Source organism: Macaca fascicularis, chromosome 19 (assembly GCF_037993035.2).
Source record: "Macaca fascicularis isolate 582-1 chromosome 19, T2T-MFA8v1.1".
NCBI classification, from domain to species: Eukaryota; Metazoa; Chordata; class Mammalia; order Primates; family Cercopithecidae; genus Macaca; species Macaca fascicularis.
In genome coordinates this window covers 54,199,331-54,225,836 of record NC_088393.1, presented here as the reverse complement: position 1 = coordinate 54,225,836, position 26,506 = coordinate 54,199,331, and the positions used below count along the sequence as shown (strand labels likewise).

General features: G+C 42.4%; 2 protein-coding genes and 3 pseudogenes across 9 annotated transcripts in view; 3 read left to right on the top strand and 2 right to left on the bottom strand.

The window, feature by feature from the left end:
* IGFL1 (IGF like family member 1) overlaps window positions 1–26,506 on the bottom strand; it is a 99,619-nt gene that overhangs the window by 63,555 nt on the left and 9,558 nt on the right. The gene's annotated exons all lie outside the window — the stretch shown is intronic.
* LOC102136040 (putative elongation factor 1-alpha-like 3) lies at window positions 282–1,685 on the top strand (annotated as a pseudogene).
* IGFL3 (IGF like family member 3) lies at window positions 5,287–10,236 on the top strand. 8 transcript variants are annotated; one of them, XM_015441795.3, is made up of 4 exons: window positions 5,287–5,348; window positions 5,654–5,707; window positions 5,819–6,089; window positions 9,502–10,236. In XM_015441795.3, the coding sequence occupies exons 1-4, from the start codon at window positions 5,324–5,326 to the stop codon at window positions 9,605–9,607; spliced, it is 456 nt and encodes a 151-aa protein (XP_015297281.2). In that variant the 5' UTR covers window positions 5,287–5,323; the 3' UTR covers window positions 9,608–10,236. The 8 variants fall into 8 exon arrangements, with proteins under 8 accessions (XP_015297281.2, XP_045234694.2, XP_065390714.1 ...); XM_045378759.3 differs by having other exon boundaries at window positions 8,874–10,236; XM_065534642.2 differs by having other exon boundaries at window positions 5,819–6,120; window positions 8,870–9,805.
* LOC102138729 (ATP-dependent clpX-like chaperone, mitochondrial pseudogene) lies at window positions 15,854–18,944 on the bottom strand (annotated as a pseudogene).
* Window positions 19,622–21,850, top strand: LOC102133807 (proton-coupled zinc antiporter SLC30A5 pseudogene; annotated as a pseudogene).

Below are 26,506 nucleotides of genomic sequence, written 5' to 3'. Positions count from 1 at the left end.
AGAACTAAAAGTAGAACTACCATTTGACCCAGCAATTCCACTACTGGGTGTCTACCCAGAGGAAAAGAAGTCATTATACGAAAAAGATACTCACACATGCATGTTTATAGCAGCACAATTCCAATTGCAAAATCGTGGAACCAACCCAAATAACCATCAGTCAACGAGTGGATAAAGAAACTGTGGTACTTTTTTGCAATGAGTTTGCCACCAGAACACCCCTAAAAGCCAAAATGGGAAAGGAAAAGACTCGTATCAACATTGTCGTCATTAGACATTGATGCCTCAGGACACAGAGACTTTACCAAAAACACGATTACAGGGACATCTCAGGCTGACCGTGCTGTCCTGATTGTTGCTGTTGGTGTTGGTGAATTTGAAGCTGGTATCTCCAAGAATAGGCAGACCCGAGAGCATGTCCTTCTGGCTTACACACTGGGCGTGAAACAACTAATTGTTGGTGTTAACAAAATGGATTCTACCTAGCCACCCTACACCCAGAAGAAATATGAGGAAATTGTTAAGGAAGTCAGCACTTATATTAAGAAAATTGGCTACAACCCCATCACAGTAGCATTTGTGCCAATTTCTGGTTGGAATGGTGACAGCATGCTGGAGCCAAGTGCTAACATGCCTTGGTTCCAGGGATGGAAAGTCATCTGTAAGGATGGCAATGCCAGTGGAACCATGCTGCTTGAGGCTCTGCACCGAATCCAGCTGACACCAGCTCATCCAACTGACGAGCCCTTGCACCTGCCTCTCCAGGATGTCTACAAAATTGGTGGTACCGGTACTGTTCCTGTTGGCTGAGTGAAGACTGGTGTTCTGAAACCTGGTATGGTGGTCACCTTTGCCCCAGTCAATGTTACAGCTGAAGTAAAATCTGTCGAAATGCACCACGAAGCTTTGAGTGAAGTTCTTCCTGGGGACAATGTGGGCTTCAATGTCAAGAATGCGTCTGTCAAGGGTGTTCATCTTGGCAACGTTGCTGGTGACAGCAAAAACGACCCACCAATAGAAGCAGCTGGCTTCACCACTCAGGTGATTATCCTGAACCATCCAGGCCAAATCAGCACTGGCTATGCCCCTGTACTGGATTGCCACATGGCTCATACTGCATGCAAGTTTGCTGAGCTGAAGGAAAAGATTGATCGCCATTCTGGTAAAAAGCTGGAAGATGGCCCTAAATTCTTTAAGTCTGGTGATGCTGCCATCGTTGATGTGGTTCCTGGCAAACCCATGTGTGTTGAGAGCTTCTAGGACTATCCACTTCTGGGTCGCTTTGCTGTTCATGATGTGAGACAGACAGTTGCCATGGGTGTCATCAGAGCAGTGGACAAGAAGGCTGCTGGAGCTGGCAAGCTCACCAAGTCTGCCCAGAAAGCTCAGAAGGGTAAATGAATATTATCCCTAATACCTGCCACCCCGGTCTTAATCAGTGGTGGAAGAACAGTCTGAGAACTGTTTGTTTCAATTGGCCATTTAACTTTAGTAATAAAAGACTGGTTAGGGATAACAATGCATCATAAAACCTTCAAAAGGAAAGGAGAATGTTTTGTGGACCACTTTGGTTTTCTTTTTTGCATGTGGCAGTTTTAAGTCACTAGTTTTTTAAATCAGTACTTTTTAATGGAAACAGCTTGACCAAAAATTTATCACAGAATTTTGAGACCCATTTAAAAAGTTTAATGCAGAAAAAAAAAGAAACTGTGGCATGTATATATATACAATGGAATACTGCTCAGCCATAAAAAAAAGTAATGATTTAACAGCATTTGCAACAACGTAGATGAGATTGGAGAAAACTGTTCTAAGTGAAGTAACTCAGGAATGGAAAACCAAACATCATATCTTCTCACCAATATGTGGGAGCTAAGCTATGAGGGTGCAAAGGCATAAGAATGATACAATGGACGTTGGGAACTTAGGGGGAAGGTTGGGAAGGGGTGAGGGATAAAAGCCTACAAATAGGGTGCAGTGTATACTGCTCGGGTGATGGGTGCACGAAAATCTCACAAATCGCCACTAAAGAACTTACTCATGTAACCAAATACCATCTGTACCCCAATAACTTATGAAAAAATTAAAAGTAAATTTTTAACGTTTAAAAAAAGTAAAATTAGTGACTAAAAAAGGAAATTGCATGCAGTCTGTCTGTCGTCTATCAATCTAACATCTGTCATCTAAGCACCCATCCATCCATCACCTATCTATCTATCTATCTACCTACCTACCTACCTATACATCTTACCTATCTACCTATACATCCGTTTAAGAACAATTTTCTGAGAGAAGGATTGATAATTTTCATTAAATTAGCAAAAATTATCCAGTACCTAAATTATGTTGAAACTTAGTGCCAGAAAGTTATTTCTTCCTTCAAGAAAATTTAGACTAAGGATGATTGCCTATGACCTAAATTGTCAATAGTTCATGGAACAAGATGTGTATATTTTGCTCTTTCTTTCTTATTCTCTTCTTCTCCTTCCTTCCTTCTTCTTTCCTTTCAACAGCATCTCACTCAGTCACCCAGGCTGGATTACAGTGGTGCCATCACAGCTCACTGCAGCCCCGAACTCCTGGGCTGAAGTGATCCTCCCACCTCAGCCTTCCGAGTAGCTGGGAATGTAGGCATGCGCCACCATGCCCAACTAATTTTATTTTTGTTTTCTGGCACAGACAGGGTCTCACTTTGTTGCCCAGGCTGGTCTTGGACTTCTGGCTTTAAGCTATTCTCCTGCCTCAGCCTCCCGAAGTGCCAGGATTACAGGTGTGAGCCACTGTGCCAGCCTGTTTTGCAGCTTTCTTAAGAAAGCACAGTTGAGAAGAGAAAACACTAAGAGCTTGACACATGCCAGCTACTGTGCTGGGAGCTTTTTCAAGTGTGACTTCATCTGATCCTCATAAATACTCAGTTTCAAATTAGAATGACTCTCCTCCACTCAGAGATGTACATATATAGTCTACATTCCCATATCCTTGAACTAGTGATGCAACTTATCATCAATAAGGTCTTGCAATAGCTGTCAGACAAGCAGAGTGACATAGCTGCTGTCGCTTGTACAGGGACAAACTAAGTCTTCAGGTTAATATTCTTGACACTTCAATTAAGTTGTGTGGATTGCTTATGTTTCATGTGTTGAGTGTAATTGTCATTTTAAATATCAGAAAACACCATGATTTGGCTCGTGTGTTATGTGTGCAGAATGACACATTAATAGAAGACCATGAAGTAAATTTACTGTTAATGAAGCACATACTCATTGTTTTAGGAATAAACCCAGGTACATATTTTCTTGCAAATCAATAACCAAGTGCTTTATGGGACACAAGAAGACAAAGGGATGAAGAGTATCACATTTTGTTTCTGAGATAGGCACAAAAGGATTGCCTAGCACAAGGAAAACAACATGGCCCATGTATACATATGTAACAAACCTGCACGTTGTACACATGTACCCTAGAACATAAAGTATAATTTAAAAAAAAAGAAAGAAAGGCAGAAGGAGTTGTCAAAATCTCTAGGAGTAGATGAAAGAAAATTCAAAGAAAGAAGGGGCTAGTGTCACCAGTTCAATGATAACTTGCAGCACGGGTGTCAGCAGCTTAGAATAAAACCAAACTCTGCATGACCAGTGCTGTTGGTAGAACTGAGAACGATGTTGTGTAAGGAAGCACAGGAACCAATCTGGGGTTGAAAGATGATTCACAGGAGGTAGTCTCCAAATGTGGAGACATTTTAAGAAATCTTTAACACATTTATTTCCCACATATTTTTATTTTTCTATTTGCCTTCCAAAAGTCTACGTCTCAACAGAGCAAGAAGCTCTGTTAATAAGTATAAACATTCTAAGTGATGAGATTGCATCTTAGAGTTGTAAAACAACAGTGTGTCTTTCAATGACATCTTAGTATTAATGAGATACAACATTAAGGATAATTTATTTAAATGATTATCATTATAAAATGTATTAAAAGTTATCCCTTCAAGTTGCCCCTCTCCACTTCTGTAAGATGAAAAGTTAAGTACACATTAACTTCCCAATGCCCAATAGTCAAGCTGAAGTTTCATCTGGAAGAAGAATGATAATTGTATATTAAGGATATTATTATTTGTCCTTTGTAATTTACCTAATCAAACTCGAACGTTTCTTTTTAACATTTGGTAGTAAACAAGCTGATAGCCTGGGCTCACTAGGAATCTTCACATTGTTGGCCTTCTTAGGTTCCGGGGTAGGGAAAAGCAGCCTTGTGCATCCAAACCACACCCCACACCTCAGCACATGTACAGGAAGCTAAGAACGAAGCTCAGAAAAGGAGAACCATTTCAAAGGCTATCGTACAGGCTGGATGAACTCGTCCCTATGCTGTGCCAGCAAGTGGAGGATGGAAAGTCTGGCCAATCCTTAGACATTTTCTGATGGAATCATCACACACCCATGAAGGCTGAGGTCCTTTCCACAGCTTTGGGATTATTTGAACTTGTCCAAGCCCTTCCTTAGCTGGCACTTGCCTGGCAGGCCTCAGTTTGCCCTGCCCTTCCCTTCCCTCTGCACGCCTAAGTACTACACATATCTAAGTACTACATCACATATCATTGGCCACTACTAGAGTATGATTATGAAAAGCAGGTGTTTAGTACTTTCCCTGACCATGTAACTAAGATGCTGGAGGTCTCTGAATCCTTGCACCAAGCACACTAGGAGATTTGGGCCATTGCTATTCTCCACCCCCACCCCCCTTATTGAAGTTTCCAGAGCCATGGCTCATCTGCTAGGGCAGGTGACAACTCTAATGACTCCAGAGCAAAAAACAAAGTGGCTTCAGAAAGGATCCCCTTGACATTTCCAGAGACATCATGCTTGGGGAATTTAGAAGAAACAAGCATTAGGAAGGGAAGGATGTGAAACCAGATGGGGAAGTGGCTGAAGTATTCTCTCTGATTGGAGCTTAGTTGGGCACTCTCTCCTCATCAATGCCAGAGCTCGAAAACTCTTAGAAGCCTAACTTGGAGTAGGACCAACCTACGTTCATTCACCCTGAGGTCTGGGAACAGTATACAGAGAATGCAATTAGTCAGTCTGCAATATTCGGCTCTCTGGTCCCTTACGCCACCCAGTCTCCTCCTTACAGAAACTAAGGAATGTGCTTGGGAGACTTCAGTTACTTTCAAGGAGTGTGCTTGGGAGACTGCAGGTGGCACGATCAGCAACCGTCCAATCAGTAAACTTACCAGGGTAACAGACAAGCCCATTTAGCCTGCATCCATAAGTTCCAGCCTTTTATCCCTCTCCTTTAGTTCTCTGAGAGCCTCTTTGGAAGCATGATGCCACGATGCTGCATCTTGGGTAAGTAGGACCCCAAATCCAAATATCGTCTCATCCCATCCCCAGTGCAGCTCCCAAACCTCAACCCAATTCATTCCCCTTTATCCCTAACATTATTACAGCCTCCTGTTCCCTCCTAGTTATCTCAAAGCGTGACGAGCGTGCTGCTCAGAGCCTGCCTGGACAGGATCCCATACAGATTTAGCCCCAAGTGATAATCTCCACCTTTAAACCACCCTAACCCCTGTTTTTGTTTGTTTGTTTGTTTGTTTCCGTACTTGTCACATTCTCAGCTCCATGTTCAACCTTTTTTCTTTCTCCCTTAGTTCTTGTTTGGGGGATAACAGTCTTCCTCTCCCAGTGTTCACAAGGAACTACAGGTAAGGACAGGACAGGGAAGAATGAAAAGGGAAGAGGTGACGTTGGGAAGAGAGACCGGGAATTGAGTATCTGTTCTTCCTTGGATGCACACCATCAATGTCTGCCCCCAGATGCTCCTGTTGACTCAGGACCATGGCTGTGCCAGCCGGTGCCCAGGTGTGGGAACAAGATCTACAACCCTTTGGAGCAGTGCTGTTACGATGATGCCATCTTGTCCTTAGAGCAGACCCGTCGCTGTGGCTCCAACTGCACCTTCTGGCCCTGCTTTGAGCTCTGCTGTCCCGAGTCCTTTGGCCCCCAGCAGAAGTTTCTTGTGAAGCTGAAGGTTCTGGGTACGAAGTCTCAGTGTCACTCATCTCCTATCTCCCGGAGCTGTATCGGGTAAAGGCCCCTACCTCGCTCTTAACTAAAGGTATGAGGGAGGGATGAGGGATACAGAGGGCTTGAAGAGGAACTCCTGTTTGTGGAGTTCTAATAAGGGCAAAAGAGTCAGCCTGGTGGGAGCAGGGGAAAGCAAAAAGAAGAAGCAGATAAGCTATAAGTCTGCCTTTCTTCATGGTCCAGGACAAATAGCCCTCCTGTATAAATAACCACAACCTTCTTGCACCCAGCTATCACCAGATCCTCAGCTGGTAGAAAAATGCAAGTCATGCAGTTGCCTTCCTGATGTAAAAAACTACCATGCTAAATAATCCAGTGTCGGGAAGACAAAGATGCTTTGCTTCTCTGAAGAAGCTTATAATTATATACAGTATATGTATAAGCAGGGAACAATTGGTCAAAAGTGGATTTTGGTTTCCCCAAGGGAAAAGACTGGCTTTGTAATTGTAATTTTTTCCTTATTTTACTTACAACTGGTAGAGTCTAAATATTGTATGAAGTGCCCATGATTCTGTCAGTAAATTTGAGCATATTTTTATTAGTTAATGTCAGTTTAAGTAGTCCTTTTGTTTGTTTCTATTTTTAAGTTGAATTTTTAATTCTACCTGAAATCAGTTAAGATACCTTGACAAAAACTGCAATGAGAGGAGGTAACCTATCCTTTTTCAGGAAGAACTGATATCTCTGGCTAAGTACTTCTCCTTTTATTATGGTTTCTAAATCAGTTATTTTCTTCAGCTTTAATTTCATAAAATTAAAAAACTATAAAAAATTCCTGTAGCTGTTGGAATAATTAAAAAATCTGGTGCAGTGGTGGTATACCAATCTTTAGAATTCTTAAATATTCTAATGTTTCAAGATGAGGTCATGCTTGGGAAAATCATGTCATAGCATTTACGTTACTTTCAAATGTCATTTTTTGACCCTGGAAAGAAGTAATAATGTTCATCATAACACTAGCAGCCTGGATAGTGAGCTAAACAAACCCTTGGAAGATTAAATTTTAATCAAGTAGACTAGGAAAACAAAAAACAAATCCTTCCTCCCCTTCCTCCCACCTTTACAATCTTACTGGAAGGGTGTTCAGAAATTAAAATTTGTGTTTGCTAAGACTTTATTCTGTTGGGGGTTTTAAGAGGTAATACATGTAATGTAAAATGTATGTAAACCATAGTAGGTTTCTGGGGCATTTTTCCATGCATCAGTAAGATGTCTGACGGTAACTGAACGTAACTTATGGAAAGTAACTAAAAGTTACACTCAGAAAAATAGCGATCAGGCCTTGGATGTTCTTTATTAAACTCTTTTCAGGCATTAACTTTACCAAAAAAATCTGTCATTTTCTAAAGTTCTTTTGCTAAAACCGTTGACTACAGAAAACAACAAAAAGGAATTTTTCAGTCTGCTGCTATTATTAACATTTATTATCTGTGTCTTTTGGCTCAGGAAATGACTTCACCTATTCATTCCATAAGCCGATCTTTAACAGGTCACCCAGCTAATTGGGCTGTGTAAACAGATGTGCTGGGAGAAAATTATAATATTTAGTATTTGTTCTAAATATCAAAAATATTTTGACAAGTTTCTTTTTAAGATAGTTTTAAAGCCTTACCCTGGCTAAAGATGTTTTGTACAAATTATATATAGCCTGCCTAATCTACTAACATGGCACAGAGAATCAGAATTAACAATGTGGGGAAAGTCAGGGCAGTGGAAGTGGATGTATACTTTTTATTTTGAGGGCTTCAACCAAATTGCCTTGAAATTAAAGGTGTATTTCTGCCGCTTTCAGTATAGAGAAAAAGAAGAAAGTGAAGCTGTGTCAGTTTTAGCATTAGCTATATCACAGCAAGTTTTAAAAAGATAGATGAAGTCATTTGCATAAAGGTACAGCATTGAAATACTATGTTGTGTTTGTTTTTACATTTTTACATTTTAAAAATGCAGTAAAAGCCAAGTTAAATTTTTTTTTTTTTTTTTTTAAGACAGAGTCTCGCTCTGTCGCCCAGGCTGGAGTGCAGTGGCCGGATCTCAGCTCACTGCAAGCTCCGCCTCCCGGGTTCACACCATTCTCCTGCCTCAGCCTCCCGAGTAGCTGGGACCACAGGCACCCGCCACCTTGCCCAGCTAGTGTTGTGTATTTTTTAGTAGAGATGGGGTTTCACCATGTTAGCCAGGATGGTCTCGATCTCCTGACCTCGTGATCCGCCCATCTCAGCCTCCCAAAGTGCTGGGATTACAGGCTTGAGCCACCACGCCCAGCCTAAATTTCATTTAAAAAAAGAAAAATGCAAATCAGCTCACCGCAACCTTGCCATTATCAGTACTGTAAGTAGCTCCCTCCAGCACAAGCACCATCCTATAAAATCCCCAGCAAGCCTTTGTCTCTTTGCAGTCAGCTCCCCACTTGCTGTTTTGCCTTTGCTTTCTTGCAACATATTTTTCTACTTTTGCTTAAGAAATCTGCCTTTCTTTACCTACAACTGTCTTGGTGAATTCTTTTTACTACCCATGTGACACCAACCCTAGATAGTCATCACCTGAGACACTGTTGTTTTATGTCTGGCTAATTCTGAAATCTTTCCTCTCTTCTCCTTGTCTTTGTCTCATAATTCCTCAATTTTTCTTTCTTCACAGTTGAGAGGAAATAATACTCATCTCAGTGAGTTGTTGAGATGCATCTTGGGAAGATGCTCAGGCTGTGAGTGTTGGAGTGAGCAGATGGGAGGAAAATCTTAGAAATTTTCTTTTCTTCTTATTTATTATTATTTTTTTTCAAGACAGGATCTCACTTTGTCATCTAAGCTGGAGTGCAGTGGCATGATCTCAGCTCACTGCAGCCTCAACCTCCTGGGCTCAAGTGATCCTCCTACCTCAGTCTCCTAAGTAGCTGGCACTACATGCACATGGCACATGCCACCACATCTGGCTAACTTTTTTTTTTTTTTTTCTTTTTTTGGGACTATAGGACTGGAACTTTCTAAGCACTGACAAATGTACATGTTCCATCAAATGTGTATCTTGAAATGTAAATATATTTTAAAAGGGCTATAAATTGGATGTGAATTTTAAAAAGCGTAAAAATAAACCTCTTAAGTTTATTTTTTTAATTTTTTAAATTGACAAATTATAGTTGTGTTTATGGGATGCAGCATGACTGATGAATTCAAGGTGGAATAATTAAACTCAAGGAAATTAACATATCTATTACCTTCAATATTTGACATTTTTCTGTGGTAAGAACACTTGAAATGTACTCTCTTAATAATTTTGAAATATACATTTTCTTTTACTATATGCATCATGCTGTGCAATAGCCAAATTATAGAAGTTTATGATATCTGTATCTTCTTGGTAAATTTCTCATTCATATTCCAAACTGAATTTCTGATTTTTTTGTGTTGGTTTTCAGATTTCTATTGCATCACATTTTCTTTAAGATCCATATTTTTAATTTTTTATCTGGCATTTTGAGGAATTCTTTGTTATTGGGATCTACTGCTGGACAATTGTTATGATCTTTCATGTGGTGTCATATCTTCCTGCTTTTTCATGGTGACTGTGTCCTTCTGTTGATATCTACACATTGGGTGTAGCAGCCAAGTCACTTGTTCCAGTTTGTTAAAATTGCTTTTGTAGGGGATAATTTTTTCCTGAGGATGTACGTTGTTAAGACACTTTGATTTGGGGCACTGTGATAGGAACAGGAGGCAGGAAAATTCTAGGCACAAAAGGGCAGGGTCCCTGGTAAGAGACCCACCCTCAAGGCTGGAACCACGGCCCATGGGGGGAACTTTACATCCCTGTTTTCTTGCTCAAATGTTGCCTTTTCCAAAACCACTCCTGGCCTGCCCCGTCACCCCTGCCCCTGTCCTGTACCCATAAAATCCCGAGGCTCCACTGGCAGAGAGCAGAGAAGGGAAGAAGAGGAGAAGCAGCTGGACATCGGAGACTACAGATGAACTTCAGAGAGAAGCAACTTGACTTCAGAGGGATGGCTTGATGGCATAGCTTTGGAGAGGAGCCCAGCTGGGGACGGCCAGACTTCGGGGGAAATATACCTTCCTGTTTCATCCCCTTTCCAGCTCCCCTTTCCACTGAGACCACCTTCATTGGCAATAAAATTCCCCACATTTACTATCTTCAATTCGTTCATGCAACCTGATTCTTCCTGGACACTGAGCAGGAGCTCAGGATACACAGGGCTGTCACAACGAGCTGTTAAACACCTAAGCCATTTGTGGATGGCAGAGCCAAAAGAGCGCTGACTGCAACACTCCCTCTGAGGTTTCATGGGTTGTGAGGATCCCCCAGATGCTGCCGCAGGGCGAGTACAGAGTTGTGCTCCTGCCAGTGCCCAAAACACGCCTGCCCTGGCTCCTGTATCCCCTTGCCAGCATGCTCCACCCCCACCCCACCCCACCCACTGGTGAGCAATTGAGCGCTACAGGTATTTTGAGTACCCCTGTCACAAGTCTCATGAAGGGGTTAGGGAAATTATCCCGGTTGACCTGCAGTAGAGTGGTCTTTGTATGACTTCTTTGGCAGTATTCGGGGTCAGTGGTATCTGTGATTTCCTCAGTGGCTTAAGCTACAGCTATTAGTTGAGGTTGTAGTAAAGTTTAACTGGAGACTTGGATGTCAACTGAGCCAGTCTTTGGCCCCAGTAGTGGCAGCAGTGGGATGAGAGTGACTGTTTTTAGGCCCCAGAGCCGCATACCCTGGCTCGAGTTAGTGGGTTCTAGGGGCTGATTCTTGGGCCTCCAGATGTCTGGCTTAGAAGCTAGCAGTGGGAGCGATGATCCTGGTGTGTGGGCAGGTTCTCAGGCCCCTGGACAGCTGGTGTGGCATGGGAGATAGCAGTAGCAGTGGGGGAGCAGCTCACTGGGACTCAAGCCCTCCATATTGGTGTTATAAGAAGATACGATCAGTTGGCAGGCTTGTCCCCAGTCCCACAGTCACTTGTAGCACTGCAGTGGTCATTGTCCTGTGTATGGTGTACCCTGGAGAGCTTGGACTATCCTGTTTGGTAAGAGAGCTTGGTCTACCCTGTTCCTCTCCCAGCAGGGTGTGGAACACATCACCTCAAACTCACCTGGAGGGCGGGGCACAGCCAAGTGTTAAACACTTAAAATGGTGCCAGCTGTGGGCTTGTGACCAGGCAAGACAGAGACCCCTCCTAGAAAAGCATCGTCCCACAGCAGGGTGTTGAGTATTATCCTGAGTATGTATAGGAGAGCCTGGACTCCCTGTCCCTCCTAAACCGGGCCACAGCTGCAGCCAAGTCAACTCTAACTGAGGCCAAGGGTGGGGCACAGCCTGAACTTCAACTATGAAAACTGCACCTTGGGCCTGCAACCACAGAGGCTGAGGTCCCTCCCACGCAAGCAGCATGGGCAAGAAGCTATGGGGAATGCAGTCTGCTCACGTCTAAGTCTCAACTGCAGCCTTCGCCAGGGCGGCAGTGACCCTCCCAGGGGTGCGTGGGAGTGCCTGGTCTCCCTTCCGCCTTCTTGCAGCAGCACAGTGGCAGCAGCTGTCCGTAGATACCTGACGTCTGGGCTCAAAATGGTGCCCATCTGAGGCTGCCTAGGGTTCAGATGCCTGTGGGAGTGCGTGTGGGTTCCCTTTCTGGAGCAACATCTTTAGGCAGCTTCGTATGTCAGGCCTGAGGCCCTAGTGAGTCCGGTGTTTCTCCCATAGCCAAGACTATAAAAGCCCGTTTGGGAGTGTGGAGCCCAGGGGCTGTCCCTCTTATTGCCCCCCCACATCCAGGAGTCTCTTCCAGCTCGGTCAATCCCAGGCGGGCAAGCTGCCTCGGACCCTCTGCTTACTTCTGATGCTTTCCATCTCTTCTCTGGTGAACCCCAGCATTCTCTCCTAGACCATTTGTTTGAAATGTGAGTATCTACTTGCTATTCTGGTTTTCTCTGTGGAGGACACCTACCTGCATCTATTCAGCCATTATGATTCATCTCCAAAGTCTATTCCAAATTACAGAACTTCCAAACTACAGAACTTCCAAATTACAGAAGTTTAAAAGGCTGTTTCCGGAGTGTAAAAGGCTGCTCCAAAGTCTATTCCAAATTACAGAACTTCCAAATTACAGAAGTTTCAAAGGCTGCTTCTAGACTATCGGTGGTTTAATGTTAAACACATTTATGAACACTAAACTTTCCTTTAAATTTTTTTATTGTTTTAATTGCCTCCTGTTTACCTCGTTTATAAGAAAAGGATTCCCACCCTAGGGCTGTGGGGATGGCAAAACACAGGACGTTAATTCTGGGTGGATGAAATCAACAGTAGATTATTAGCCCCACCTATGCTCACAGCCTGAGGGAGGACACTGCATGCTAAGAATGGCCACAAACGTTGCATTTAGGAGCACCCAACAAGCAGGGGCTACGGAAGGCAGGCTCTGTAGTGTCAAAAGAGTGAGGTGGTCCCTGGTTCCTGCAGGAGGAAGTGTTATCTCCATTCTGGGGCCTGTAGTCCCAAGCAAGATTCATTTTAAAAATGAATGGATGGTAGTCCGGGTACGGTGACGCACACCTGTGATCTCAGCACTTTGGGAGGCTGAGGCGGGTGGATCACAAGGTCAAGAGATGGAGGCCATCCTGGCCAATGTGGTGAAACCCCGTCTCTACTAAAAATACAAAAAAAATAGCTGGGCATGGTGGCACGTGCCCGTAGTCCCAGCTACTTGGGAGGCTGAGGCAGAAGAATCACTTGAATCTGGGAGGTGGAGGCTGCAGTGAGCCGAGATCGTGCCAGTGCACTCCAACCTGGCGACAGAATGAGATTCCATCTCCAAAAAAAAAAAAAAAAAAAAGAATGAATGGATTCACAGAATGAATGTGACTGGGCTGCTTGAGTGATTTCAGGGTCTGGCAGGGAACTGAAACCAGCTATTCAGGAATAAACAAGAACTATAACCGGTCTCCTTGATAGGGAGGGTTGTTGGGCTAAGAGACCTTATCCACAGGAGCAGCGTGAGGGGGAAACTTTGTGGTTCAGACTTGTAAGGCCCTCCCAATGTCCCCAACTATCAAGGACGTATATAATGTCGGGCCTTAATTTTAGGTCTTATGCAATACTTATGCACGAAGATGTTTACACATGCCTCTGCTTCTTAGATAATACAGTGTTTGTTTAAAGGCAGAATTAGGAAACCACAAAAAATCAAAGGTAACACAATTCTCCCACACAAACTGAATGTTTTAAATCTCGACTAGAAATGAAAAAAAATTTTTTTTTTTTTGAGACAGAGTTTCATTCTTGTCACCCAGGCTGGAGTGCAGTGGCGTGATCTCGGCTCACTGCAACCTCTACCTCACAGGTTCAAGCGATTCTCCTGCCTCAGCCTCCCAAGTAGCTGGGGTTACAGACACCCACCACCACACCCCACTCATTTTTGTACTTTTAGTAGAGACAGGGTTTCACCATGTTAGTCAGTCTGGTCTTGAACTCGTGACTTCAGGTGATCCACCTGCCTCAGCCTCCCAAAGTGCTGGGATTACAGGCATAAGCCACCGCGCCTGGCCCAAAATGCAAACATTTTTAAAACAAATCTTGCTTGGGATTACAAGCTCCAGGATGGAGATAGCAAAAGTTAGAAGTTTGATGTGGGTGGTGAATCTGCTAACAGGAGAATGACAGGCATAAGGAGACAGATGAAGTTCTAGGAGCTAAACTGGACCTCAGAACCAACGCCAGCAGCAGGAATTGTCAGTGTCCATCAGTGGTAGAATTTTTGCACTGCCTATGTCCCTGTGAAGATCTAATTTTCTTGACTGCAGAAATCTGCCCATGTGAGAGAACAATAGCGTGGTGTAACTTCCTGGGCTATGCCACTCAAGGAAGATAGGAGATCTCCTAGTGTCAATGTGATACCTGGAAAGCCAAGTGCTGTGGCTCATGCCTGTAGTCCCAGCTACTCAGGAGGCTGAGGCGGGAGAATCACTCGAGCCCAAAAGTTCCAGGCCAGCCTGGGCAATATAATGAGACTCCATCTCTATTAAAACAAAAACAACCTGGAAACTATACAGGGTGTGTGTGTGTGTCACATAGCTGAATAGGACACATTCATAAACCTAAAGTTGGTAACAGAAGGGATTGGGGTCGGGCACAATGGCGCATGCCCGTAATCCCAGCACTTTGGGAGGCCAGGGATGGAGAATCACTTGAGCCCTGAGTTTGAGACCAGCCTGAGCAACAGAGTGAGAATCTTGTCTCTACGATTATATATATATATACACACACTAGCCAGGCATGATGGCACATGCATGTAGTCCCAGCTACTGGAGAGGCTGAGGTGGGAGGATCCCTTGGGCCCAGGAGTTTGAGGCTGCAGTGAGCTATGGTTATACCACTGCACTTTTGCCTGGGTGACAGCACAAACTCTGTCTCTAAAAAAATCAAGCAAACAAACAACAACAACAAAACAACAAAAAAGAAGGGATTGAAAACTACCAATTCAATCAGATTTTAAAAAATGACTTTTAAGAGAATTCTTCTTGGCCTACTGCAATGACTCACACCTGTAATCCTAGCACTTTGAGAGACAAAAGTAAAATGACCACTTGAGGCCAAGAGTTCAAGACCAGCCTGGGCAACACAGCGACACCTCATATCTACAAAATATAAAAATTTAAAAAGAGAGAAAACTTCTGAACTGCAGCCTCAATTAACCTTTATTCTCCAGGTATATTGAAAAAACTTACTGAATAAGCTTAGCTCAATTAAAGCTTAAACTTACTTTTCAAATAAATAATAAAGTACCTTACATAACGAGAAAAAAATAGTCCAAATAAAGCTCAAGATTTTAAGGCTTCATTTTAAAATCGAATCCTTGCCTACTTTTACTCCAACTAATTAAGTTTATGCCAAACCAGTATATAAAATTTTTACTAGTTATTATAATTGCCTAATTTAATGTAAGATAAACAAGTTAATTAATTTAATTTGTGTAAGTTATATAATATAAATAATTTAATATAAGTTAAATTCGAGTGTGAAAAGATTTACTGGCTCTATTAAAACTAAAAATATAAGCAAGGTAATTGGCATGTTAATTAGCTTGATTTAATCTTTCCACACAGGTACCACTGTGGGTTGGTACGCCTTTCCCAGAACTCCGTTACATGAATTAGAGCATCACACTGTATCAGATAAATGCACACAATTATAATTTGTCCATTAAAAAAATACTAATTGGCCCATTTCGGTGGCATGCACATGTAATCCCCACAACCCGGGAGGCTGAGGTAGGAGGATTCCCTGAGGCCAGAAGTTTGAGACCAGCCTGTGCAACATAGTAAAACCTCATCTGTAAAAATTTAAAAATTGTTCTAATTAGAATAATACTAATTGAAACTTGCTTTAACTGAAGCAAATGCTTTGGAAAGATTCAGTATAGCTGAATCAGCAAAGAGACATTGTTCTTATTTGCTAGAGGCAAAGCGATGTATTTTTTTTTCCTCAATATTCAATTTTTAAGAATTTATTTTCCCATTTGTGGAGTAACATCATTGTAACATCTACAGTTATTGCAATACCTGCATTGCTTAAAAGAATTCCTAAGAATTTTGTTAAAGCATAGTTTTTTTTAAAAAACTGAATCAAAATAAAGTACATTTTATCTCTAAACACTGTGTCATTAAAGTCCACATAACATCCTCTGTAAAATCAATGTGATGTTACAATAATATACATGATCTGATTCTTATCCTAAAGGCTTCTCTGACCATGTATGATATCCAAGATAGATCCAATGCCTTTAATATCAGACTGTAGAGACAGTTATGATCCTAAACAAAAGAAGGAAAAGCTGTATATACAGGACAGCAATATGACAGTTTAGCTATTTGCAGCATCTGCTTGGCGGGGCCAGCCTTCTTCTTCAACTCCAGAGTCATACTCCTCTTCAGAGTATTCTTCCGTTGGAGCCCGGATGTATCCTGGTTCCTTTTTTCCTTCTACTACTTCTTTGTCAACCTCCACACGTACGATATCAGAATTAGGGACTTCAAACATTGGTTCTAGTAACAGTTTTTCCATTATGGACCAAAGGCCCTGTGCACCTGTTTTTCATTCTAGTGCCAATCTGGCTATAGCTTTCAAAGCATCCTCAGTAACATTCAGTTCACACTTATCCATGCTGAATAAGGCCTGGTACTGAGAAATAACAGCATTTCGTGGCTCAGTTAGTACTTGTACAAGTGTTTTCTCATCCAGGCTATGCAATGGAACCACCACAGGCAACTGTCCCACAAACTCAGGAATCATGCCAAACTCAATCAGACCTCTGGCTTCCACATGACGCAATAACCGATCTTTTTCTTCAATGTCTTCGTGAGTATTTGATTCCCCACTTTATTAGCAAGGTCTGCAGCAGCTGTAGCCCTTCTGCCCTTTCCCAGATTAGATGGTGTTCCAAATCCAAGATACTTTTCATTTTTCCTCATGCTGATGATTCTGTCTAAACCACTGAAAGCACCAGATGCAACAAACAGGATGTTTGTTGTATCAACCTGTACTGTTTCTCCATGGAGCTTTCGGGAATTCTTTTCTGGAACATTGACTATTGTGCCTTCTAGTAGTTTTAATAAGCCTTGCTGAACGCCTTCTCCACCTACATTTCGTAACTGATGAACGCCTGGCACACTGCCAATCTTATCGACTTTATCAATTCCTTGTTGTGCTTTTTCCACACTGTAATTGGCATCTTGGAGTAGTTTGGCAATCACAGATTCAATATCCTCGCCTACGTATCCAGCCTGAGTCATAGTTGTACAGTCACAGACAGCAAAACGGACATCAAGGCATTCAGCTAGGGTTTGTGCCAGCAGAGTTTTACCTGACCCAGTTGGTCCAAGTAGCAAAATATTACTTTTTTCAAGTTTTCTGTCATCATGAGAAGAATCCAATACTTCACCTCCTCATTTTTCCTGAGGTATCTGTTGATTTACCTGTTGCTGCATTGATGCTCCTAAAGCATTACCATGTGGGCTCATTCCAGCAATCTGAAGTAATTTTGTAAATCTGTACTCATCCTCCCGTCTTCTTACTTCTAACTCTCTTGGTGTTAATGATGTCTGCTTCTCAACCTCTGCTTGCTGTCTCAGATTAGCTGGGATATTATTATGTATTCTCTTATAATGATTGTACACAGCAACTGAAAGCACCTTCTTAGCAAATGACTGGCCAACAACATACTTGTCGAGGTAGTTATAAATCTTCTCAGGGGGAGGTGGTGGTTTCTGTTGGAATGCCAATTTTACAGCTTCTGCTGCTGATGCAGTTTCTTTAATTATGCTTTTCTTTGAGTCTGCTTCAGATAGCACAACAAAAAAATGATGACATTTTTCATACTTGACAAAACGGGTGGATGACACAAAGGTCTCTATATGTGTGCACCACTCGCCACATTTAGGATAGCGCAGCTGGTTTCCGCCTTTCCCAGAATTCCCAGGGCCTGATTTCTTACTACTTCCCTCACTTGCTGATTTCTTATTTCCATTTCCAGAACCATCTTTACTTATCCCATCTTTTGAGGCAAAGTATGCTGGTGTTTCTGTAAAAGATCTAAGAGGAGCTCTTCGCAGAATCTGAGTTTCAAATGTCCCAAGTCTTCCTAAAACTGATATATGAATGCGACCACCAGAAATACCTCCCTGCCCGGAGGCGAGTGAGGAGGTGAAGTACAAGCACCGCAGCTGGGCATTTCCGCGGGGCCTAGGCCAGGGCTTCGCCCCGAGGACCCCCGGGTCTCAGCGGTGCGAATCCTGCTCGCAAGGCTCGCTGACTCGGTTCCGAACCCTTCCGCGGGCCCCAGACCCCGTGCAGAGTTCACCTGCCCTGCAGCCAGGCCTTCGCGCTTCTGTGCCCCACAGCCCTCTACTCACCAGAGTAGACACCCAACCCCGCCTCATGATGTATTTTTTTAATTACTAAAATCTAGGATTTCCCAGACTATTATGTAAATGTCCTCAAACTCATAGCACTTTTTACAGAAAACCACAGGTAGATATTGCCAGCAACGCATTATCAATATTATCTGGTGTTGTTGCCAGAAAGACAATGAGAGCTCTTTTCTGTAAGCTCACACTCACAGAGAAAATCCTTTGGTATGTCTTAAAAGATTGGGAAATGAACAATCCAAAAATAGAATTACCAGTCCCACTTACAACATCAACAAAAGGAAAAATGGACCCATCCTCAGTCACCAAGACCTGAGAACAGAGAGTGGCAGCTCCTTCACACAGGTGGCAGAGAAAGGAAGCTGTCAGCCAGGGAGCCTCCTGGAGTATACCTGAGATGGGCAGAACTGGGGACATCAGTTCTCTACAGCAACACTGCAATGAGGAGCTGGAGTGACCTAGAAAAAATTCCAACACTTTTTGCTGATGAGTGGCTCTACTCATTCATTCATCCCTGTTGCTGGTTCCCTTCTTGAAGCTTGAAAATAATCTGAACTTTGCATGTCAAGAGCTGCTGGCCTCCTCCCAGATATTAATTTTCTGTATTGGCTAGGTATTGGCTGCAAACACAAGATTAGATTACACAGAGAGTTGGGGAGTGAAACTGCTCCCACTCAGGCTGAGTCACCAGAGTCAGGCTGCATTACCAGACTCACCCCCTCAGAGGTTTCTGGGGTTGATTGACAGCTTGGGTCTGCATAGCTACCTCTCAGAGAACACACTGGCCACAGCTCCCAAGTTGTAGCTGTTTCTGCCTCCCCTGACCCAGAACTGCTACTTCCCTCAACGTTTCCAGTGATTTGTCGCATTTCATTTTGTCTTGTGTTCTCTACTGAAGCTGCCCGATTTTCGTTTTATGTGCCTTACCTGACATTTTGGGGGTTATTCACATTTTGAAAATGTATTTTCATTTTCCCTGTAAGAGAGAGCCTGTGTTTCTGGCTTGCAAACCAGGCTGGAGATGGCACCTTCCCCAGAGCTCAGGAATTCTGGGTGAGGATTGAATGTGGGGAATGTCACGAGATTTAGCCTGCTCCTGTAGGCAAAAGGACCTTTTGAAACACACAAGTGGAGATAGTTAGGTATTTCATACACATAACATAGTTGTGATACAAAAGCCAAAGAAAGACAATCACCAAATATTCTAGGACACTGGTCCTCACTATTAGTATGCATGAGAGCCACTAGGGCTATGGATGAAAATGCAAATTCCTGGGCCTCACTCCCAGGGATTTTGATTCTGTAAATCTGTGGGGAGTCCAGGAATCTGCATATTCAAAAAGCACTTGTATTAGTCAGTTTTCACAGTGCTATGAAGAGCTGCCTGAGGCTGGGTAATTTATAAAGAAAAGAGGTTTAATTGGCTCACAGTTCTGCTTGGCTGGGAAGGTCTCTGGAAATTTACAATCATGGCAGAAGATGAAGGGGAACCAAGGCATATCTTACATGGTGACAGGCGAGAGAGAGGGAGAAAGTGCCACACTTTTTAACCATCAGATCTCGTGAGAACTCACTCATTATCACGAGAAAAGCATGAGGGAAACTGCCCCCATGATCCAATCACCTCCCATCAGATCCCTCCCTAACACGTGTGGTAATTCAAGGTAAGATTTGGGTGGGGAAACAGAGCCAAACCATATCAGCACCCATGACTTTAATAAATGGAGCTCACCAATAACTTCTGTGAAAATAAAGACTAACCAGATGAGAAAGCAAAGGCCATCTATTCTACAACAAATAAGTCAGCCACCATCACTTCCATTTTGGGAGAGACTCAAAGGCCAGCCGAGCAGTAGGAAAGCTTTACAGTGGAAAAGGTATCATCCTTTTTTTCACATGTTCCCTGATTCGAGGCTGTTGGCATGGGGAAGCTGAGGATAGCTAACTACATGTACGGCATCCTATGTGATTGGTTTAGGGTACATATTTGGCTTTCCTAGGTTGCTCCTAAGTTAGAAACAGGAACAAAAATTTGGGAAGCTGTCAGTTATTAATCAAGTCCTGGCCATTTGGAGCTGACTGTTACTGGAGTTATTGTTTAGTTTCCTGGATTGTTACTAGAGATAGTCTGACTTCCTACAAGTGTGACTTACAGCAAGTGGCTTCCTGGGCTATTTATTGTAGAAAAGTGGGTTGATTTCCTAGGCAGGTAGCTGTAGGGCATGAGTCAGAGTTCTGTTTTTATATGTGGTCTGGCCATTGTCTGTATATTTTGTCTGTGTATTTTGTCCCTCATCTCTGAGAAATACAGCCATAAACCAAGCTCTTTTTGTAACACAGAGCAGAACTTCAATACAGGGGACTGCTTTCTTCATTATTGCTGTCATCTATTTGTTGCTGCTTTTTGACAGTGATGATCTCAAGGCAAAAACGGCTGAACATCCTATTTAATTAGGATAGTCCAGGGCTCTAACTTACATGCTTTACACAACCATTGCCTTCTTAGGCATGGCAGATAACAAGTATGGAATATTATTGCTAGTCTTGGCTTTGTGGTGTAAAGTTGGTTTTCATACAGCTCCCAGAAAGCTCTCTATAGACATCAGTGGAGCCAAAAGTCTTCAAGCTTTATCCCATCTTATTTCCCGCTTCTCTTGTGCCCATGGGTCATTATCTTTCCTGTGACAACTGACATTAAAGATAAATCTTGGTTTTCTCTCTTTATGCCTTCCACAATGCTTATCTTCTTTGTCGTAATCCTGGATTACATGGAATCCATTTGTTCAGTCAAAATGGAAGTTTCCAAATGTCCCCACAATTGATCCTTTCCCATTTTTGTTAGTGCTTTGGAAATTGTTGAATACATCCAACAACAGTCTGAACAAAACGGCATACCAGGAAAGTGCAGAACACATTCTGTCTGGAGGAGTGGTAGTGAGTGCTAGGTCTTCATTTTGTCTACCAATGTCTTTTCATCTCCCTCTAAGAGAGGACGGAATGCTTTTTGCCTCTGTAGAATCATTCTATGATGTGTTGACCAGCAGTCTGGGTCTCATCTCAGATGTATTTCACACACTCTATGACTGCTGTGTTTTAGTCACGATATTTATTGCTGCCCTGATGAAAAGATGGAATGCAATGGGGATTTTTCTCCTATGGGTGCACCCAAAAAGAAATTCTCTCTCAATTTATTAATGGACTTTTTCTTTTTTCCAAGAAAATTCCATTTGTATTTCAATTAGTATTAAAACAAACTTACAAGTGTTTTGAAGGAATTGACCTCTTCCCTAAAATGTACCTTTCCATTCTGAGCAGCAGCTCTAATGTACTGTATTTCCTTGACACCATCACTAAGTATGAGCCACATCATCAATTTGATAGCAGATTTGTAAAAACCAAACCAAAACATTACATTACATCCAGAATGTGATGATTCTTCCAAATCACTTTCAGCCATTGGCAGCAATCACAGTGACAGGCTGTCTACTCCCACTCCTGCTCCCCAGGCTTAAGCTATCAGAAAATCTGTTCTCTAATATATTTGGAAGTTCTAAGGTCAAACAACTTTCAGGGCTGCTTGATTCAGCTGCTCATCCATGTCCTCAAGGTCCCAGCTTGTGTTCATCTCGGCTTTGTGGTCGTGACTGTACTGGTTTCACCTCCAGGCTCCTGGCACACGGATGCAACAGTTTTGGTATCACATCCAAACACAGCAATGTCCAGAGATCCAAAGAGATTCTCAGTCTTTTTCTTAGGAAGGAGGGACCTTCCTAGAAGCCCCATAGCTTTTTTCCTTTCTCATTGGAAAAACAGGGTCACTAGTTCACTCTGAAACCAATTGCTGACATGGGGTGGGGGCCACTATAATTATTTAAGGCCAAACAGAATGTACCCTCAGGTGGTGGTGTTGGTGGTTTTTGTCATAATTGCAGATCTTGGACCTCCAAAATAAATGTGAAGCACAACAAAGAATACTTGCCTATTAGTTAGATTGCTTAATGTAAACTCTCAGTTTTGTTGAATTAGTATTATTGGAAATTAAACTGCCTTTTGAAAGTTAGATGGGAGCTTCTGACACATAGACGCTCAGCATCTCAGGGATAAATCTTCATAAAAGGAATAAACTGGTCACTCCAATTTCTCCTAGCTTTGAAAGTCGTAGAGTCTATTCTGGAGGACTATTTAATGAAGCAGTTTTGAATGCAACAGGAAAAGTTCCATGTAACAAAGTTTTATGTTTCACTGCTTCATCATATGTAATATTTTTTATTTTTATTTTTTATTTGTACAGACTTGGGGTGTACATTTACAGGTTTGTTACAAGGATATACTTCATAATGGTGAGGTTTGGGTTTCTATTAATAGATTTTTCTAATAGCAAAACTTGTTTTTGTGTTAGTCGGTGGCTCAATTGATCATCTAGGATTAGATACACATGTTAACACCAGTCTCAGCTAGAGGGCTGGCAGTAAACCTGATTGGTATCTATGCTCATAACAATACCTGTTGAGCTTCTCAATGAAGATGTCACTCATCTGATCATAGCCATTTGCATCTTATACACGGACACCATGACTGTGAAAGAGTCACAGCCATTAACGAGGCATGAATGCTAGAAGAAAGATGTATTTCCATATGTTTTGGCAGAGACACTTGGCAATGTGGGTGTGATCACATCCATTATGCTCACAGAGCAGTGTGGGTGGTTCATTGCTTAACTCTTCTATTCCTTTTTATTGCCACATGAATACTTCTCAGTGTTGTCCCATTAACTAAAGATGCCTGTGAGGTTATCAGGTCATCCTTTTGAGACTACCACCAGAATATCCAACAGATATACATACTACTTTTAAAAACTGAAGGCTTCGGCCGGGCGCGGTGGCTCACGCCTGTAATCCCAACACTTTGGGAGGCCGAGACAGGCGGATCACAAGGTCAGGAGATCGAGACCATCCTGGCTAACACGGTGAAACCCCGTCTCTACTAAAAATACAAAAAATTAGCTGGGCATGGTGGTGGGTGCCTGCAGTCCCAGCTACTCAGGAGGCTGAGTCAGGGGAATGGCATGAACCTGGGAGGCGGAGCTTGCAGTGAGCCGAGATTGCACCACTGCACTCCAGCCTGGGCGACAGCGCAAGACTCCATCTCAAAAAAAAAAAAACCAAAAAAAAAAAACAAAACAAAACTGAAGACTTCATATTACACTGAGACCTTCACTTTTTGATATCATTCTGCCACTATTGGGACAGGACCAACTGATATAGAGGTGACATCCAATGTGCTGGAACAAAGAATAGCACTGCAAGTTATAGGAGTAAACACCCTAGAGTAAACAATTTAACAATTCAAGTGGAAAAAGAGTTACTTTCAACATATGTCTGATCTAAGAACTGGATTTTATAATGTTCTGGCTATAACAAAACAAACGAAGAGTATGAAGTACTGCAAAAGACAGTATTTACATCATGTAAGGTAACTCAACAACTACCCTGGGGTATGAGCAATAAAGAATAAATGACTCAGTATTTATGTTGCTGGAGGTAAAAAAATTGCACACAATTATACAGAAACATGTCACCATATTTAAAAAAAATAATAAAGCTCCTCATTATTAAATCAAGGAGTCTTTCTTACAGGAAATTTAAATACAGAGTGAAACATTAATTGTAGAAGTAAAATAATTGTTATTTGAATTACATATATAAACAGAAGTTTAAAATGTAAGTGAACATGGTATATCATATCATCTTGGAAAATAGACAAATAATAATGAGTTCTAATGAAGACCAAAATCACTTCTGGGTGTTTACTTCTTGTCAGAAGGTATCTCCACTATAAACTGTATTTGCATGCTTAAACACCTACAGTAAAGGTTGAACAACTTTTTGCATAGCCTAAGGATAAAATAGGAAAAAAGTTATATTTTATGGATTCTCTGTAAATAAAAGTAGTTCCTAATTATAACTTAAGTCCATTAAGTAAACTCTACATTGCCACTTTTACTGTATACTAAACTATTTGGGAAAATTTCAGCCACTGATATGAAATAAGCAATGAGAATATGAAAGTGTAACATTACAGTTTTTGATGTATCCTAAAACCAATCCTGGAGAGCCACAGGGGGCAAGGGGAGCTCCCATCCCCAGCCAAAAAAGGCAGTGAGTGATTGTGTTGTTGCAGAAACCAGGAGGATCAGAGAGACCTCAGGGTGAAATATTGGAGGATCTTTATTGAGTGCATTCAGACCCAGCAGACTTAATGTCCAAAAACTGGGCCCTGAACAAAGACAGGGTCTTGCTTATATACCTTCTTCTGAGTGGCATAAAAGTGAATGTAAAGAAGAAGAACAAAGGCAGTTTATCAAACAGTGACAGGCTCATAACTCAGGTTTATATATGTCTCTTGCTCTGTGGCCCCTACGGCTGTTATCTAGCTTTTGCTAAAGGAGTCTTGCCCAAACTTATGTCCTTTGCTGTGGTGCCTAGATGGCTACAATCTAGGATCACTCGAGCATGTCCTGTGACCTTTGTTATGCAGCTCAGATGAAAAACAGAAACTTACAGGTATTAGTGTCAGGCCTGTGAGCCCAAGCTAAGCCATCATATCTCCTGTGACCCGCAGGTATACATTCAGATGGCCTGAAGCAACTGAAGATCCACAAAAGAAGTGACAATAGCCAATTACTGCCTTAACTGATGATATGCCACCATTATGATTTGTTCTTGCCCCACCCTAACTGATCAACTGACTTTGTGACAATATACCCTCCCTGCCCTTGCGATAATGTACTTTGTGATATTCCCCACCCTTATGAATCATACTTTGTATGATACACTCTCCTCATCCTTGGGAAGGTAATTTGTAATATTCTCCCCTGCCATTAAGAAGGTATTTTGTAATATTCTCCCCACCCTTGAGAATGTACTTTGTAAGATCCACCCCCTGCCCACAAAAAATTGCTCCTAACTCCATTGCCTATTCCAAACCTATAAGAACTAATGATAATCCCACCACCCTTTGCTGACTCTCTTTTCAGGCTCAGCCTGCCCATAACCAGGTGATTAAAAAGCTTTATTGCTCACACAAAGCCTGTTTGGTGGTCTCTTCACATGGACGCATGTGACATTTGGTGCTGAAGACCCTTCAGGAGATCAGTCCCCTGTCCTCACCCTCACTCCATGAGGAGATCCACCTACCACCTTGGGTCCTCAGACCAACCAGCCCGAGGAACATCTCACCAATTTCAAATCAGGTAAGTCGTCTTTTCACTATCTTCTCCAATCTCTCTCGCTATCCCTCCACCCTTCAATCTCCCCTTTCCTTAATTTTAGTTCCTTTCCCTTTCTGGTAGAGACAAAGGACACATCTTTTATCCATAAACTCAAAACTCCGGCGCTGGTCACGCATTCAGGAAGACAGTCTTCCCATGGTGTTTAATCACTGTGGGGATGCTTGCCTGATTATTAACCCACATTTCAGAGGTGTCTGATCACTGTGGGAATGCCTGCCTTGATCCCTCACCTTGGTGGCAAGTACCACCCCACCTCCTCCATGTCTCTACCGTCTCTTTTCTCTGGGCTTGCCTCCTTCACTATGGGCAAACATTCACCCTCCATTCCTCCTTCTTCTCCTTTAGCCTGTGTTCTCAAGAACTTAAACCCTCTTCAATTCTCACCTGACCTAAAACCTAAGCATTTTATATTCTTCTACAACATTGCTTGGCCCCAATACAACCTTGATAATGGCTCTAAATGGCCAGAAAATGGCATTTTTGATTTCTCCATTCTACAAGACCTAAATAATTTTTGTTGAAAAATGGGCAAACGGTCTCAGGTGCCTGACATCCAGGCATTCTTTTACACATTGGTCCCTCCCTAGTCTCTGCTCCCAATGTGACTCATCCCAAATCTTTCTTCCTTCTCTCCTGTCTGTTCCTTCAGTTTCCACCTCAAGTTCTGAGTTCTTTGAATCCTCCTTTTCTACAGACTCATCTGACCTCTCCCCTCCTCCCCAGGCTGCTCCTTGCCAGGCCGAGGCAGGTCCCAATTCTTCCTCAGCCTCCGCTCCCCAGCCCTATAATCCTTCTTTCACCTGCCCTTTTCATACCTGGTCTGGCTTACAGTTTCATACCATAACTAGCCCTCCCCCACCTGCCCAACAATTTCCTCTTAAAGAGGTGGCTGGAGCTAAAGGAACAGTCAAGATTAATGCTCCTTTTTCTCTATCAGATCATTCCCAAATCAGTTAGCATTTAGGCCAGAAGGCCGTCTTATTCTCAATATGCATTTTATTACCCAATCCACTCCCGACATTAGAAAAAGCTCCACAAATTAGATTCCAGCCCTCAAACCCCACAACAGGACTTAATTAACCTCGCCTTCAAGGTGTACAATAATTAAAAAAAGAGGCAGCCAAGTGGCAATGTATTTCTGAGTTGCAATTACTTGCCTCCACTGTGAGAGAAAGCCCAGCTACATCTCCAGCACACAAGAACTT

What these genes read in the sequence shown, in the direction of transcription:
- IGFL3 (XM_015441795.3), top strand. Translation starts at nt 5,324, where the DNA reads ATGATGCCACGATGCTGCATCTTGG. An exon ending in GCCACGATGCTGCATCTTGG is followed by an intron (nt 5,349 to 5,653) that starts GTAAGTAGGACC and finishes TTTCTCCCTTAG; the next exon opens with TTCTTGTTTGGGGGATAACA. An exon ending in ATCTCCCGGAGCTGTATCGG is followed by an intron (nt 6,090 to 9,501) that starts GTAAAGGCCCCT and finishes GTTGGTTTTCAG; the next exon opens with ATTTCTATTGCATCACATTT.